Here is an 18,340-nt window from a genome sequence, read left to right as displayed (position 1 = left end):
GCAAATTTTTTAAATATTCGTTGAAGCTCAACTCCCTATATAAAATAAACTAAGACTAAATATTCTTTACATGAAAGTAATACCCAAATATTCTGAGTTCATAAACACAAACTAACTTCTGGTGTCAATGGATGTTTTCTAAAACCAAGCTTCTTTGAATTACTGACTGATCTACTTGATGTCTCCTAATAAACCTTACACTCAGCTGTATCATGAGTGCTTATAAAATATATGTTAGCATTGCTTAAGCTTATTCATAAAGAGTCATATAAAATATAAACATATACTTAAATGCTGTTGACTCTTACTCTTAAAAAGTTGTTTAAAGGATGCATCATCAGAACTAAATTCGCCTATGGCAGAACATATTCATACATTTAACAGAAAAGATGTCGACATCATTCAGGATTAAAAACTGCTGCCTTTGGCTGGTATTTTATAAATATGTAAAATAGTACACAAAAATATACAATAGACGAATGTCCGTTTTTGTCTTTTTAGAATCCCCTATTACATTTTAGCGTACGTTTTCCTAACCAGGAAAACATTATTTGATTTACTTGAAATTATAGAACAAAGAAAGAATCTGTGACATTGCGCAAAGCCAATACACGATAATTGGCTTATCGGATATTCAAAAATAGCCGTATTAAAATAAAGAAAAACAAAACGGTAGCATTAAATACCTTCATGTGGTGACTTTCTTCCGGTGCGTCCATAGTTGTTAAAGATTTTCATCAAAGTACAGAAAAAAGTACTTTCAAATCACATTCGGCAGAAATCGACACAATTTGGCAGAAACACCCCCGCGCCTCACGCTTTCTTGGCTACCGATCTTTGTATAGTGGCTGAGTATACTGCTGCTGCCGCCTGGGTACAAATTAATTTTTTTTATACTTACTTTTATACTTACCATTTTTTCATCATATTCTCTTAGTGAATCACTGGAACACTCTGATTTTTCTAAATTCAAGTCACTTGCATTGTCTTGTTGTCCATGACTTCCATCATCCTTTCCAATGTTACTGTTAATTTGGATTTACACATGCTATTATTTACACCCAGTAACCCAGGCCAGAGCAGACTGGTAGACAAAATTTAAACCACGGTGTAGCTATCTTATGCCTGTAGGCTATAAATCAATGTCCTTCAGATGAATTGGGAAGCCTTTATTATATGTATTGATTATTTCATGGCTAAAAAATTATCCTGCCAAATCCAATTTCTTTTCTTTTTATATAATCAACTATTAGGTGCCATGCATCGAGAAAAATTGTTTTAATTTTACCTCTTTTTTATATCCGCTGCTCTTTCTTCTACTTCTTCGATATTCTCAATTTCAACCGTCAATCCCTCTGTTTCAATTCCAATATTAAAAAATTCCCTCCTCAAGCGTTCTTTCATTCCTCCAGATTTAAAATCTTCTAAAACCTCCAGAAATCTTTTGTCCGTAAAACAATGCAGGATGACGTGTAGACACTTCGGTTTGATGTCCCGAACATCTTGGTCATCTCTTTCACCGCCAAGGCCTTTATCAACAGCCCCGTCCATTTTTCGTGCAATTAATTTATAACCTGCATATATTGCTCCTAGTGAGATTGTCACTGCGGACGCTGCGAATAATATGTCTCTAACAACAGCTCTATCGGCGTCGATAGTTATGTTATATGTACCGCCAGAAATTGTAGCATGGAATGCCTCACGGGCAACGCCATGAACGGCTTTTCCAATTTCATCGACAGGATCCGCCATTGGAAAACTTTCTCTAAAAGGGAAAACAAAACAATGGTTACAGTAAATCTGCAAGCGCAATACCACGTTTACGGTGACAAATTTACCCTATAAGCGCAGAATACAGAAGGATTTGTTAAATGCCCTATTGCTAAAGACGTATCACTACCACTCGGCTGTCCAATTCCTAATTATGTTAGTATTTTGCTTTTTATGTATGAAAACAGAACAGGTTAACGGTTCTCCTGTTTTGTGGATCGAAGACGGACTGGTTTGACGAGGCTGGGGGATACTTGTTCTATTTGGGTTCGGCTTATCTTCTCCCCGAGTGTCTTCGTCTCCTTTCTTTAACTTTACTTCCATTGGAGTGACTGATTGTACAAGTTGTAAATGGCCTAAAACTGTCCGATTCTTTAGAACGATGTTGCTTGGTTGTATTCTCTACTTCTATGCCAACTCTACTCGACTTTCCCACATTTGCAGTTAACAGAGTGTTTGAAACTTGGAGGCCGCTTAGCCAGGTGGGATTCTCATCCGGTTCGAGTAAGACTGGTGTGCGTTGATCTAAAGTGCCCGTGTTGACTCTGCAACTTACGTTGACAGATTGCCCATGAGGGACGACAACGTCCTTCTTGCAAGTTTTTACCACGCATAGTTCATCGTGGTTCACACTGTTCACTAGATTCACAAAGGCTGTCGCGTTACCAGCATTGTTCCTTTATCATTGTTTCAATGAATGTTGCTGCTATTCCACTATCGTTTAGTTTATTAGATGTTCGAAAAGGTTGAAACCTACTAACGGCAGTCCAGCTTTCTCATCAGTAACTAAGAACGGAACTGAAATAATTTGTTCTGAATCTCCAATCCCCAAGTCCAACTCCATCCATCCCCTGTACGGTATGTCGCTATCATTTGCTGCGGTCAGGTTCAAATCACCATCTAGCAAGTCACTTACGTCACGAATCACCATATTTAAGAAGCTCCTGGAAAAAGCTCGTTGAGATGATCGATCACTGGGAACCTGTGTCCCATAGAATCTGGACCGCTTTCTCATTTAGCTTCGCTTTAATGGCACATTGTCTTCCTACAAGGCTAATTACCTTCGCGTGTTACCTCGGTGTTAGATGACTAACGAAGATACTAGGACTTAAGCCCACTGTTTTCTGAGCAAAATCGCGTTTTATTGCGTTACATAGTACTTTATGCGCTGACATGCCAGTGTATTTTCTGGCAGTCTTTTCCGCAATAAACCACGAGTTTGCAACACGAACAACACCACCAAGTCGTACCCTGTTCTATACCCTTGCTGCAACCGTTTCACATGTGGGACTTTAATCCCTGTCCACGTTCCTGGGTAGCCGTCTCTCGTTTCCCTGGTTTCTGGGTTTGTTCTTCTCGTATGTTCTTCTCTATTTTTCCAGTACGGACCGAACGTATTCGGTTAATAAGGGATTTATTATATGGCATACAGTATTTAGTTTATTTATTTATGCAATGCGCTGCAGCATTCTTGCCGGCTCTTTCGCCAGCCAGTCGCCAAGCAAGCACTAAAGTGGCTTCCAAAACTTTGTTTTTTACTCGTTAAATAAGAATGATACAGTAATATAAACAAAAATCAAAGATGAATAAATATGATATTCACATGTACCAAATAATGCTCTTCTTCGCATTCTCCGTCGATATTTTTCGTGTCAAAAATAAAAGTGCAAGCTTGTTTTTGTTCAAAAATATGAGAGTTGGACCGTTACTACGGCAACGGTTTAATACTGGGGGATTCCAGACCGGCAAAGAACCACTGATCTGAAATAAGACTGGATAAGGCATCTATAGAAGGCAAAAGTGAAGCCCCACTTTCGTATCATTTAATATAGATTTCTATTACAGAACCGTAGTTTTTTTGCGGTTTTTGCCTTGTCCACGTTTCTGCCCCGGCCAATTTTACAATCACAAACATAGAAGCATATGAGAAGAAATTTGAGCAAAAAAATTGGAATATTTTGGCTTCATATAACGCCGCGAAAACGGATTTTACAACTTCGCGCTTGGACCGTTTTATATCAACACCACTCAAAGCGTGCTCGTTTTGATATTTTGATACAAAATCAACTCAAAATATAGAATTTCTGTTCTTGGACAAATATTCTCAGAAAACCTGAAGAAACGAAGCGGCTTTATTGCGAACAGCAGTGTACCGAAAGGTTAGTTTTCAAAAAACTGTCTAGTATCCCCAGAGGATACTATAGCTTCTACTATAATTATTATTGATGGTTAGAGAGAACAATTCAGTTCTTTCCTATGTTTCCAATACAACAACACCTTGCAATATGTTTGACCAGGTTGTGAATGTGGTTATATTCTGCTTGTGTGTCAAACATGAAACTTTGTGTTGGTTTAAGAATTCAAGGCTGCCCTGGTATTTTAATTGCAATAACTTTGTAGTTGGTGCATCCAAAGTAGAACCAAGAGCAATCACAGCTAATAGAATACCATGTATATTCTTTGGAGACCACATAAAACTACAATACAACTCACTAACTATGTTGAGGTAGATTTATGCAAAAAATTGTTCCTTTCTCATCACATCACACATGTCTATTGTATTTTCCACAGATAAACCAATAGCAATCTAATAATTAACTATCTAGAAATATTTTTCAAGTCAAGGTTGAGAAAAGCTTAGCAAGATGAATGCCATTGGTAAATTTGGTTATTTTTTAAGCAACCAGGCTATATCATCTTAGATGCCTGTGGAAATATAGGAAAGAACTGAATTGTTCTCTTTAATCATCAATAATAATTATAGTAGAAGCTAGTATCCTCAGTGTTTTGAAAACTAACCTCTCGGTACACTGCTGTTCGCAATAAAGCCGCTTCGTTTCTTCAGGTTTTCTGAGAATATTTGTCCAAGAACAGAAATTCTATATTTTGAGTTGATTTTGTATCAAAATATCAAATCGAGCTCGCTTTGAGTGGTGTTGATATATAACGGTCAATTTCAAGTCCATGAAAGCTGGATAGCGCTATGCAACGGATAGTGCATGATTTCTTTAATCGCGCTAGAAATTAGAATACATATAATTATAGGACCAAAGGCATTATCTCAGTTCAACACATAATTTGAGGATATCTTTAGACTGGTAATCAACAAACGTTCCGATTGGCTATGACAGAAAATTTGTATTTCAATATTTCAATGAGAACGTCAGCAATTTAACTGTCATTTCGTAAACCTTTTTGTAAAAGCGTTTCATCATAGGTAGCCCAACAATCAGGTTTTTGATGAAACAAGACACTTTTGCCAGTCTCAGTATATTTGGACCGCGCGTTGCATCACGTACGTCACTCGCCGGTCACGTTTAAAGTATATAATAAACCTTTCTTATAATGACGTCAAACGCGGAAAGTCCGATGTTACACGAAATTTGATTGGCTCCACAAAACTATCGAGCCGATCAAACTTCGTGTAACATCATACTTTCCTCGTTTGACGTCATTATGAAAAAGGTCCATTATATAAGGTTGGCAAGATTATTTTATTTTCAATATACATCGTTTAAATATGATCAAAATATTACCATCTATTCAATAAAATACGCCAAAAAATAACACCTCCCAAGGGTAGGGTAGTTTTACTAAATTTGTACGTCGTTTTTTTGCAATGAAAGCGATTAAAAAATGAAAATATGCGAAAAGTTTGTTGAAATTTGCCGTGTCCCGATGCGGGATACCTGTTGCCGTGCAAAAACATCAATTTCAAAACTCGTATACGCGATCCTATTGGTCATGCAGCTCTGACCGTTTTGTGATGACCAATATAGGATAACGTGTACGAGTTTTGAAATTGATGTTTTTGCACGACAACAGGCATCCCGCATCGGGACACGGCAAATTTAAAAAAAACTCTTCGCATATTTTCTTCATTTTTAATCGCGTTTCATTGCAAAAAAACGACGTACGAGTTTAGTAAAACTACCCTACACTTAGGGGCTGTTATTTTTTTGGCGTATTTTATTGAATAGATGTTAATATTTTGATCATATTTAAACGGTGTATATTGAAAAAAAAAATTCTTGTCAACCAAGCTTATAAATGGTTTCAAAGGGTACGTGCATATATACTTTGTATATTTCGTATTTGCTTCGCGGTAAGGATGAGCTGTATTTGTAAAATTTTCAGCTTTGTATGCCGTTTATTTGCTTAATTCTCAGCTTTGTATAATTTTCGGCTTTTTATACCAACGCATAAACCTGTGAAAGGCTAAAGTGTTTTTGAAAGTGTAATTTGAATTTTGATATTAAAAATACACACTATATTAAAGTATAAAACAAATTACAGAATAAAATAACATTTGAGGCGGGCTTTTTTTTGTCTCTGAAGATTTTGTACTGTTTTAATCGTTTAAAACTTGAATCGATTGAAACTTGAATCGATTTTAAACCATTACTTAATAGCTGCCATGGTATAATGCAGCAAAATTGAACAGGCTATGTTTACACTAGCTTTATGATTATTTTTGTATTGAATACACTCGGTAAAATATAATAAGACTGATTTGAGTTTTGTGTCATTTCATAATATAAGTTTAAGTCAGGTTAGCTCAGGAAATTGTGTATTTGGCTTGAAATAGCGAGGGGGTTGCTGCATGCATGTATTTCTAGTAGATAATAATTTTGCGGAGTATTACCACTGTACAGAATACTATGTATAGTTAACACAGATTAGCTGCACTACTTCACCAAATGTAATTGAGCAATAGAAATGATATCAGTCTGAATGCCTACCATGCACTATAACAATTATGCATTATGCACTCTTTTCTTATGTTACTGGTAACAGTTATTTCAAATGTAATTAAACAATAGAAATGTTATGAGTTTGAATTGCCTGAATGCCTATCATGCATTATGCACTTTCTTACCTTATCTTACTGGTAACGGTTCTTTCTAGTAGTGCTATTGCCTCTAACCAGGACAACATTCCATTTCGCTTTTTAAATATTTGACATAAGATTGCTGCTGAATAACAGCTTTTCGACTTCAACAATCTTCAATCTTGTATGTATGTGTCGAACTGAATTGTTTGTTTGCCTTGAGGCTTAAAATTTGCTGTGACCATATGGGTCTATTTTAGACCTAGTCGCCTTCCTCAAGAGTCATCCTGTACTGTATAATTGCAGCTGTAATATACCACCCACCTGGTGCAGATGGAAATTAATGCAAGATTACCTGGTCCAAATGCTTACTTTGGTGGAATCAAAATATCCAAATGGCGGGTTAATTGTGACTGGCGACATCAATCGCCTCAATATCACTTGTTTGCTCAATCATTTCTGTCTCAAACAAATTGTAAAAATACCTACCTGTAAAGATGCGATCTTATATTAACCAACATGCCTAAATATTATAACCCTCCGAAAGGTTTCCCAGGATTTGAAAGCTTCAAGCTCTAATATATTAAGTCAAGTGAATGTTGAAAGATTCTCAAACCTAACCCCACAAGAACAAGCAAATACCATCAATACAGCTTTCTTGCACCACTTGAAGAATACAAATCTTCCACTCCCCTTAGATGCCTTCCATTAGAAGATTGACCTAAATTTTTAGAAGTTACCGAGGAACATGTTCAAAAGGTTCTAGCAAAGCTTAACCCTAGTAAGGCCTGTGGGCCAGACTAAATACCTAACTGGCTCTTGAAGGAATATTCATATATTATTGCCTTTCCCATTATGAAAATTCCTAATTTATCTTACAGTGAACAGCTGATACCTATAGCCTGAAAGATGGCAAATATATCCCCATTACCAAAGAAGAAGCCAATTTGCTGAATACAAACTGGTATTATACATGAGAAAGGAACCATAACAATAAATGCAGGAAGTGTAAAATGTGATGGCATGTGGATGTAAGATTAAAAGAACTAAAATACTCAAATTATGATTTATAAATTTAGTAAAATATATCTCAGTCTTCAAGTCTTTATGTGATATTTGCATTAATATAACATATATTGTTTGACCATGATCAGGTGGGTTTTAGCTATAAAACTTAATACCATTCGAAGTTGCATGAAGAGTATATTAGAATATATTATCCAGTTCCCAGGATCGTTTCAACCAAATCTGTTGCCGAACAATTTTCCTAACAATGGGTCGAATAAAATGTTTTAAAATGGACATGTAAGAAATGAATGAAATGATTATATTCCCCCTGAAAGATATTTCTGGACTCTGGTCTAAATGAATTAGTGAAATTGATTAAAATTGATTTCCTGTGTTATTAAAACTAGGGAAGTACTACCGTGCTATATATATAAATTGAAAATTAGATGTGTTTTAATAGGACCATTTTATAGCAGAATTCATGAAACAAAATAATAGCGCTGACTGGTGTATTATTTTGCAGAGGATATTAACTACAAAACGTTGAAAAATAAATTTCTCCCTTACCCAGCTAAATCAGATTGTGAATATTTTTGTTTACTAAGTAATATATACAGTATGTAGCCCAGTTTTCGGACTGTACCCAGTGTCGCCAGCATCGATAAGTGAGGTGGACATATTCATATATTCATGTTCACAGACCGTTAAAACAATCAATTTGAAAAGAAATGAATAATGTAAAACACGAATATATGAATAAGTCCCCCCCACTTACGAAGCTGGCGACGCCAAGCTGGCGACGCCCATGACTGTACCAGTATTCGGACAGCTGAGTTTAATACATTGCTAAATTTTCGTTTCTTAAACAAAAGGAAAAATTCAAACAATATCTTCCGATCATTTTCTGATATGTTGCGAATGTCTTTGCGTTTTTGACGTGTTTTTTTTATTTGCTTTCCTCGGAATTATGCATTTTTAGCGAAGGTAGGTCAATATTTTTTCTTTCAAAATTGGGTAGTTTACCGGGACACAAATTTGTATGAACATTTCAAAAACTAATTTCTTAGAAGCCCAGTCACCAAATGTAAAAATTTTTACATAAAAAGGAGTTCAAAAATCTCCTTTATGTTTGAGGTAAAAATGTGCGACTCTTTCCGCATATTTACGATGTAGTGAGATTTTAAATGCCATTCATGCCATTTTTGTATATCTTGTCCTAATTTCGGACACCGGCGTGCTGTTAAACAAGCAATAATGCAACTCGTAGTTTTTCATTGCAAAAACGTTTAGGAAGATGCAAAATGATGCAAAAATATGCTTTTGATTATATAGTGCAATACGAGTGTATTATAAAGAAGAACTAGATATGGCTGCAGTGCACTCTAAAATTAGAAGTGCCATAGACAAATGCCAGAAAAATAACATTAACTTTAACAATTGTTTAAAATAAATTGTTATATTTATGCTACATTGAATTTCAACTCAGCTTACCTGAGCGTCAAATCACGATCATTTGAGGGTATAAATTGCCCGTCCGAAAACTGGGCGATTGTCCGAAAACTAGACAACAATATTCGTGATGATTTTGAGCAATCGCAAGAAAAATAACGAAGCTGGGCGTATTTTCTTTTAACATAAGTTTCGAAACAAATATGGCAACAAATCTTGAAATTTTGAACCATCGAGCGATGATAAAAGGCGAAGAATAAACTGGGCGACATACTGTATATATAAGCAACAATGTGCAATATACTAAACGCCAAGATAAACCGAAACGCCAATATAAACCAAACAACCCGGTCAAAACATTGTAATTTAAAGCAAAATAGAAAAGGCCGCATACGTATATCGCAATATGAGAGAAATCTTACAAGGAATCTAGCACATACCTTCGACAATCTGGTCTTGTCTAGTCTGTATTACCACGACTAGCCCAAAGTATGTCTTTGTTTTTGTACTTGTCTGCGTCGATATAAAACGGGTTGGGATAAAACGCGGATCCGGAATTGCGGAAACGGAATGCGGAATTGCGGAAACGGAATGCGGAATTGCGGAAACGGAATGCGGAATTGCGGAAACGGAATGCGGAATTGCGGAAACGGAATGCGGAATTGCGGAAGCGGAATTGCGGAAACGGAATGCGGCGTCAAACTAATAAAAATGTTTAAAAGCAACTGGAATAAATGTTTATAAAAAACCCTCACGAAACACATAGTTCCGGACTGTCTTGTAAGAGAAAATTCTTACAGTATTGTGAATTAGTTTCTCTGTTTAGCATAACATGACGTTTAATGAGCATATGTTGCGCGAATAGCGCCTGTAAACACACCTTGATAGCGACACCCAACCTCCAGATCACGGGCGTTTCGCGAACCATGAACTTTAGTTAATACATTATACCTCACAATAAACTTTTGCAATCACCGGACTCGTTTTATACCATACGACCATGGTATTTTTCAGCGAATACAATGCACCCGACTGATCGAAGACATCTGATTCCATTTAATTAATTAATTGCTTGACTGCTGTAACATGCCGGCGTCAGAAAGCGGAATCGGCACTTTAAAGGATTCCTACACGTTCAAATTCTTAAATTCCCGCACGTGCAATCCCATACGAGACGAAACGAAAGAACTATGAAATAATATGACGATCTTACAGTCATCTCAAGAATGAATAGAAGTTTTCGTGATTCAGCAAATGGGGAAATGAGAGTTAGAGAAGGAAATGTTTATTTCCATATGAATTTGGATTGTGTAAGGAAAAAGCAGCCTTATTTTGTACCACAAATGGCAAAAATACCCAATAATGTTGCCCAACACCTTAGACCGGAGCATCTGCGCATACTTCGAGATACTGGTTTCCAGATTTAAACTATACAGGGTGTATCAGAAAAAAAATAGAATCCCGATTAGCTGTGTCGAATCAACGGCAATTTTATAAAGACGGGAATTAATTAAGGATGTAGTCCTGAATTGCCAATTACTTCGTCGGTAACTATATAAAGAATATTATATGGTTGCTTAGAAATATGCAATTTATTTAGAGAATGTTGCTCGGGAGTGAGAGCAGCGAGCGAGTGCGAAATATTCTTTTCAACAGTAGAAATAAATCTGTATTTCCAAGCAACCATGTAATATTCTGTTTATTATATGAACAAATTATAAAAATAAATTTAAAAACTGGAGCTTTTTACAACAGATTTTTTGATTGGTTTGATTTTTACGTAAAGATATTGTACGTAAAAATATCGTAAAAATATCGGATTTTTCGTGTGTTTAAATACAATTTTTCTCGGTGGCGTAAAACTCTATATAACACTCATGTTCATATAATAAAATTTCTTAATTTGGAAAGACTACGTTTATTCCACTATTGAAATTTAGTTCTGTTATATATCTTTAGTTCTGTTATACATGTTGAAATTAAATTTAACATTCTAGCATTCCGCAATTCCGCATTCCGGATCCGCAATTCCGCATTCCGGATCCGCAATTCCGCATTCCGGATCCGCAATTCCGGATCCGCGTTTTATCCCAACCCGATATAAAACCTTGTTAAAACAACTTCAGCTTTCTCAATGAATACGTTGATCACCCACGACGAATCAGGATCACTTTGGGAGCTTCTAGTCCAAGAATACGATCATTTTGACAAATTACGAACACAGACTTTGAAGAAATATAAAGACTCAAAGAGAAACAGAAACCCAAGAAACCATAGAGATTATAAATAACACATTGGTATTGAAAACATCATTCGAAAAGGGGAGCGCGATAATGGGGGATAATTCAAGTCCCGGATGCTAAGCCAAGCACTGATTGGCTAGATCAATGCCTCCTTAGCAACCACGTTAGCATTTTAGCAACAATATTATAAACGATTATTGGATGAGGTTTTTGATAACGCTTACCGAGACCTTGATAACTCTGCATATCACAAAAACCGAATTCAATAATTGTTTATTATACATTTGAAGAATAGTAAGCATAGTATTAACGAATGAAAAACCTTATTTAATAGCAACATCCAAAAATACATCAATTATTAATACATAAATACATTCAAAATGACAAGATATTCAGCTCCGGGTTCGTGGTTCGTGGTTTGTGGCTCGAGCGAACCCGGAGCTGGAGTGGCTAGTTTTTAAACAAACCGATGTGGCCGCTTCGCTTTTAATGGAAATCAAAAAATTTAAAAAGGACATTTTTCTTTGTTATATTATCAAGAACACGGCCGAAAATGAGGGTTTTATTTCATTTACTTTGCTCGCAATAGCTCTGTAAAGTTGGCCATTTTTTTTGCAAAGTTGACTGGTCAGCGGCACGGGCGACCGCCAGGCTTTATAAAAGTTCGATTTACTAGCTTTACGACGAGTTTTTGTAAAAACTAAAAGATGGCCATTCGAGAGAAAGCTTATGAGAATATCCTTATAGTTCTAACCTTCTTCTAGCTTGCGAAACCACGACAGGCAACTTCTGTAAAGTCTAGCTGTCTGATTTAAACCACGCACCCGTGGCATAAATTTAATCCCTTCGCGAAGGCAACTAACCCGGTTTCTGCAAATTTTCGTTTTTCCACATTGGTTTATTGAACTGTAAATGTCATATCATCAATGCTAACAGTTATTCGAATACTCTAAGCAAAAAAATATCTGTTCTAACTGTAATATGCTACGGAAACAACACCGTCAAACAAGTGTACACAAAGCGGCTCAAATCGACGAACGGCCATTGCATGTTAAGTACGCTTTTCATCGCCGAGATTTTTTCGCTGATTTCTTCGCTAATTCGACTTTAAATAAAATTCTAAAAGATGGTCATTTGAGATATACATTCACACTCTTCCACCACAAAGATTTGAGGTTCTAGGATTCGTATCCAGTGAGCACAACTCCTGAGAGAACAAGCCGTCAGAATTCTGTCACCACCCGACATCATTAACATTACAACAACCCGATGGACACAACCGCCGTGTTTAAAGCAAATTCACGCTTTAGCGGACAACGCTGGTAAATCAAAAACCCCATATTATTATTGTTAGCCATCATTCGAATGCTTTACGCTAAAAATATCTTTTCTTCTCTCACTCCACGGCGCAAACAGCATCGCTAAACCATGGTCTTAAAAACGGCTCAAGTTCTCAAACGTCAGAAATATGTCAAATAAACTGAACATCACTCGGATTGTTTCGCAGATTTCGTCGCTGTTTTGACTTGATATAAAATTCTAAAAGATGGCCACTTGAGATTTATATTCATACTACACCATGAAAGTTTTATAGGGCTTTGGGATTCACATTCAGCGCCAACAACTCACGAGAATACAAACTTTGACAACAAGCTCACGGGCAATGATAATTCACATTGTTTTGATCTCAGGGAAAACCCATCAGGAAGATCGGGTGATACTCGGGTAGTAGCGCTTTTACAACCATGTGTTCTTGTGTATATTTACATAGACATTTTTAACCGCGTGCTTTTGCGTTTAATAATTTCTAAATTTGATTTTAAACATCGAAAAAATCCGACTTAATTGTATTGGTCAGATTCATTCTAATACGATGATACGAGTGCTTTCATCTAAACATTAAAACTTGGAACGCTTGCCGGTTATGAGCATGAAAACAGCAATCACAGAGAGAAAACCGCGTTCAAGAAAGGTTAGTGATAATCAGTTTAAAGGTCTAAGCTTAAGTGGTAGAGTTCTCCGAGGTCATCGTCATCGATCATCTGGCATTTCTCCCGATCGGAATCTTAAACAGCGAAAAAACGCCCGAAGGCTCTTTTGTTAAAAAAAAAGAGAAGAAGAGTTAAATTTAAAATTAAGCTGTGATTTTGCAGTAACTGTGTCAGGAAAGTCTTGGTCGAAACGCAGGCAACCGGCTGATGGTTTGAAGGGAGGTGGAAGGAAGAACGAGAGTAATTTGGATATCGAACGATTAGCAGAAATTATTGCGGGTTTGTCGATCTCTACAGCAACGTCAAAGAAAGAGTTCTGGAAATCTGTTGTGCAGCATTACTTTAGGACTTTGACTGTGGAAAAAAGAAAAATAGAACAATTGCGATTGCTGTGGCGGAAAAACGACGGGGACATTAGGGGGTGCGCTAAAACAACTGCTGCAAATAATGCTTGTGGTCCTAGTCGACTGGGTGATTTAGGCAGTGAAGAGTCTAACGACTTGAGCAACGCTTCACTCGACATTTCAAGGCCAAATAAATGTGAGGGGGAGAAAATTACGAGGTGTGAAGACGATGAGCGTCTTCCCATTCCTGACGCGAAAGCTGATCAATGCGGTATGGCTAATTTTCTTGGTCACGTTATAGGGCAAGCTGTTATTACAGTTTACAACGAAAACGCATTTTTCTCAGATGATCAAAAGGAAATAACCACAGAAATACCGACCAGCTCTGGTAACGTCACTAACGTGGATATAAAAGTGGATTCGTCGTCTTCCAAAGTTGAACAAAATTTAACGTCATCAATCTCACAAAACGAACGTGAAGAAGGAAAAAACGCAGAAACAGCTGCAGAAATTCAACAAGCGCAAACAAATTCCTCAAGTCATCCCTATGTTTACATTCTTGACAATGCTGAAGACCGTCCTTCGCTAAATTCATGCATATCAACGCTTGGAAAAGGAAGAAGATGACGATAATGATTTTGTGAATATACCTTGAGTATCCAGTAAGACAGCGAAAACCTTGTCTGCCAGCAACGTACCGTCATCTGGAACATTTAGAGCAACGTTGGTGAAACCGTCATCATCGTGTTTACTTACCGTCGTGTTTACTTTACCTTGTCAATGGCGAGAAATACCAGTGGTGGAAATTCTTGGAAATCGGAAATCTGATAATCACAGAGCTTTTAGTGGTAATTATGTTGAATTTTTCTCTGACATCTTACACAATTTTAATAGTCACTGTTGTTGGGTATTTAAAAAGAACTACATCAAACACCAGAATTCACGTAAAAAGTCTTCCCTGTACTTCCCACTTGCATACTCTGGTCAGGGTTGCTTTTTGGAGATCTACGAAGGCACAACATTGATTATAGCTTTAAGTTTTTTAATCCTATTAGCACGCTGATTAGGAATTCACAAGTGGATAACAACACTAACGCAGAAGTTGAAAACTTTTTCAAATATAAAAAGCATTGTTCATTTAAGGGAAAACCTCATCTACGCGTGAACACTTTTATTGGCGAAAATTGGGCGGATAATAAAGCACTTCAGCGGTGTTTTGTCGACATTATTCTGCAAGGAATTGGTCGAACATCTAAAAAAAACTTTGATAAAGTGGAACAGCTTTGTAAACAGAAGTCTGCGAATTTAGAATCCTCTGACAACTCTGATGTGGACGAGGTTATAGTGACACGCAATGTCCCGAAGAGCAATGGAACAAATCAACACCAGCAAAATCAAGTGTACGAAAAAAAGGTAAATATCTTTCGACTTTGCAGAACAAACTGAATTTCAATGCAGAATTGCCAAATCAACCTAAACAGCAAGGAAAGGTACCTAACAAGGATAATGCTACTTTTAATAAATACGAAAGAAGCGTTTGGAATGACGTTGCAGCGCAAAGTAAATTGGATTTTGTTGGGATTAAAAGTGAAATCAAACAGAGATGGAATAAGTTAAATGTAGTAGACCAAGAAAAATATATGAGCAAAACTGGTTCTGATACATGTACAGTCACCCATGAATTGGCATGGCCGTCAGTCAAACTTCACCTGCCAACGAACAAGGTAATAAAATATCAATTTCCAACAGTGTAAAGAGTCACAACCAGACATGCTGTATATGTCGCCAGTCAAGAAATGTTAATGCCATTCAATGTTTATTGTGTAGAGATTTCTTTCATCTAGACTGCATTCAGTTCAATGAACACTTGGCCATCCTTGGGGAAACAAATTACTTTTGCACAAATTGTATTTTTATAAATTTTACCCCATTTTTGAGGTATATACTGAACTCAAAAGGCATTGAAAAGCTATCTGACAGCAATAAAATTTCGGAGCTATATGACAATATGTAAGTAATAATTATGTATCTACTATTTGGGAAGATGACGAAGTTCAAGCAGTCGATAATGACCAGCAAATCAGTGTGGTGGATTCTGCGAGTATAAATAGAGGCATAGTTAACAAGAAGTCGAACTGTTGGTTAAGCAGTGTTTTGCATTGCTTAGCCTCGACTCCTTTGCTAAAACTATTGAATAAATGGAGAAATGCATCGAATCCTACTGGGCTTCTAAATTGCCTTGCAAAAACTTTGGAAAATCTAAGTAACGTGTCAAATAAGAGAGTACCTCCACTCCGCTTGTGCGACGGTCCACTGGAAGTTGCTCAGTGTATCGGAATGCTTCCAGACACGAAAGACCACAAAGACGCACGTGAATGCTTTTCGCAGATTTTGGGAAGCGTTTATTCGAAATTTTTTGAATTTGAGTCAGAGGAATTGAGCGCTCTCTATCAATGGAAGCTTTTTACTCTGAATCGATGTCTCGTACCCGATTGTCAAAAAATTAGCGGGAGGCGTGTTGTCATGTGGACTTATCCAATTCAAATACCTTTAACAAGTGACACTGTCAACCTGCAATCGCTGCTCTGGACCCATTCTATTGGACGCTTTACAACCGAAGAAGATGAAATTTGCAAAAGCTGTAGTTGCAAACCTGCAGCTCATCACGTCGAACTGATAGACGTCATACCGAACATTTTAACTTTTTCTATAAATCGAATTCAATGCAACCAGTCTGGAAAGTTACAACGAGTGTACACGCCAGTTTTATGTGATCTTAAAATAAATCTAAGAGGGATGACTGCTCGAAATTTTGATGAAAATGACATAGATTGTACGTTGCTGGCTGCAATTCTTCATAAAGGTCCGTTTGTTCATAGTGGGCATTTTATTGCATATGTATTTAATTCAGCTCACACTGCAATTATGTATGATGACACAATTGTTAAAGAAGTTTGCAGCAAAAGCCTGGTCAATTCAAAAGATTTCAAGGAAAACGTATATATGTCCTTTTACACTAGTGGGTGTACGTGCGTATGAAAAACGCTGAAAGCCCCGTTCACACGGTACTGGATTGCCATCAGGTCAAATTTTTAAGTTAATGAAAGACAGCGGTGTTTTTTAATGTCTGAGCTCTGAATAAATATACCAAATTTATCAAATTAATAAGTATTTACCTTATAATGGTTGCTTCATAACGGCAAACGAAGATGTCGTGATGAGTGGATCCGGTACCGTGTGACGCAGCTTAAGTGAAAGACAGCCTTAAGAAGCCAGGCAATAAAAAAGTGATTGGATGCATGTTGCAGCTTTAAGACATTCCTTGCAATTCAGTGCGGAAGAGAAAAACTGAGGAAAACTTTCAAAACATAAAACTATCCACCCCTTCTCTCCCTCTCTCCCTCCGCGATCCCTGGACAATATTGAATATCTCACGGGTGTAATTTGAGAAGGCAAAATGCATCTTGCCTGAAAAGGAGACTCTCTCTTATCATCAGCATTTTAATAATCATCCCAGCCTCAAACTAGCTCACAAAATACATTTAAAAAGTTAATTGATTTACGGTCCGATGCTGGCTGAAAAATAATTTTATCTTCAATGTGTAGAAATTTAAACGTTCACAAAAAAGGAACAAATATCAAGATTACTCAGACCAAGTTTTGATCCAGTCTCCAGACAAATATTGTTCTTCGCAAGGTTGGATAAATAACGTAGCCAAATACAGTCATCCCATTAGTTTTAACAACCGGTACTTGGTATAATTACCTCCAAGTTGATATCACACGAGACAACTTTAGGGATGTAAGTCAAACACCGAAATAAGAATTTTAACAACAGTCAACGAAGTGAAATCATGAAATGGTTTACAAAATTACAAATTACATACTGGTATATTAGGCAAAAATTTAAATATTCAGCGATATTCTTGTCATGTGTTCCTGTGTGGACCAGACACGTTCGAAGTCATAAAATCCTAATTTACCACTTGATGTTAGTTTGCTTACAAATAAGCTACCTATAGTGTTAAATAAAAATCTAAGCTTCAGTATATTAAATTATGATACCGACCATCTGTAGGGTTTCTAAATTCGCAATGTTGAACGCATTAAAGACAAAATAACGACGTTTGAAACACGCCTAAGGTATAAATTGTTGTGTTGTCTCGTGATCTTTTTCATGAACATAAGATGTCTTGAACATAATGTTATTTAAATTTCAAGTTTTTACAATTTTCCAGTTCCCGCTCCAGACTTTAAATTTCTTCCCTTCCATGCAGATAATAAAATGTCCCTGTAATGTACATAGTTCTTTTAGGGGCTGTTTACATGAGCCCGGTTACCCGAGATTAAACGAAGCGTGAGAAGACTTTGAGGTATTGAAATAAGTCTTTATGACACCAAACAAGCACATGCTATTGTTCTGGTGATTATACGACTGCCAAGATCATGTTATCTGCTCATTTCAATACCTCAAAATCATCTCACGCTTCGTTGAATCTCGGGTAACCGGGCTCATGTAAACAGCCCTTTAGTTCCACCAGGGGCGTAATTTAGAACGATAATTGAGGTAGTGTTTATTCATATATTCAGTTCTACCCGAAGGCGAGGGAGGTTTGTGTAATTTGTGGAATTACACAAACCTCCCGAGCATGAGGGGGCATTTAATCACTAATTTCCCTCATGTCATGATATTAGTTTGTAATA

At 36.8% G+C, this 18,340-nt stretch overlaps 1 protein-coding gene across 1 annotated transcript; it reads right to left on the bottom strand.

Moving 5' to 3' along the window:
• Positions 1–398: 398 nt before the first annotated feature.
• LOC114535035 lies at positions 399–9,588 on the bottom strand. Its single transcript, XM_028556409.1, has 4 exons — positions 9,499–9,588; positions 1,289–1,765; positions 914–1,025; positions 399–428 (listed from the first exon to the last, which is right to left on the bottom strand). The coding sequence occupies exons 2-4, from the start codon at positions 1,750–1,752 to the stop codon at positions 399–401; spliced, it is 606 nt and encodes a 201-aa protein (XP_028412210.1). The 5' UTR covers positions 1,753–1,765; positions 9,499–9,588.
• Between the last annotated feature and the right edge of the window lie 8,752 nt (positions 9,589–18,340).

The sequence above is a fragment of the Dendronephthya gigantea genome, unplaced genomic scaffold (assembly GCF_004324835.1).
Source record: "Dendronephthya gigantea isolate DGI-Jeju-01 unplaced genomic scaffold, DenGig_1.0 000109F, whole genome shotgun sequence".
Taxonomy (NCBI): Eukaryota; Metazoa; Cnidaria; class Anthozoa; order Malacalcyonacea; family Nephtheidae; genus Dendronephthya; species Dendronephthya gigantea.
Note: the sequence above shows the minus strand (reverse complement) of the source record. Positions and strands in the feature narration are given on the sequence as shown.

Coding starts and splice junctions, on each gene's coding strand:
- LOC114535035 (XM_028556409.1), bottom strand. CDS start 1,752: ATGGCGGATCCTGTCGATGAAATTGGAAAAGCCGTTCATGGCGTTGCC. Junction 1,026..1,288: donor GCAGCGGATATAAAAAAGAG/GTAAAATTAAAA, acceptor CCAAATTAACAG/TAACATTGGAAAGGATGATG. Junction 429..913: donor GAGAATATGATGAAAAAATG/GTAAGTATAAAA, acceptor ATAAAATACCAG/CCAAAGGCAGCAGTTTTTAA.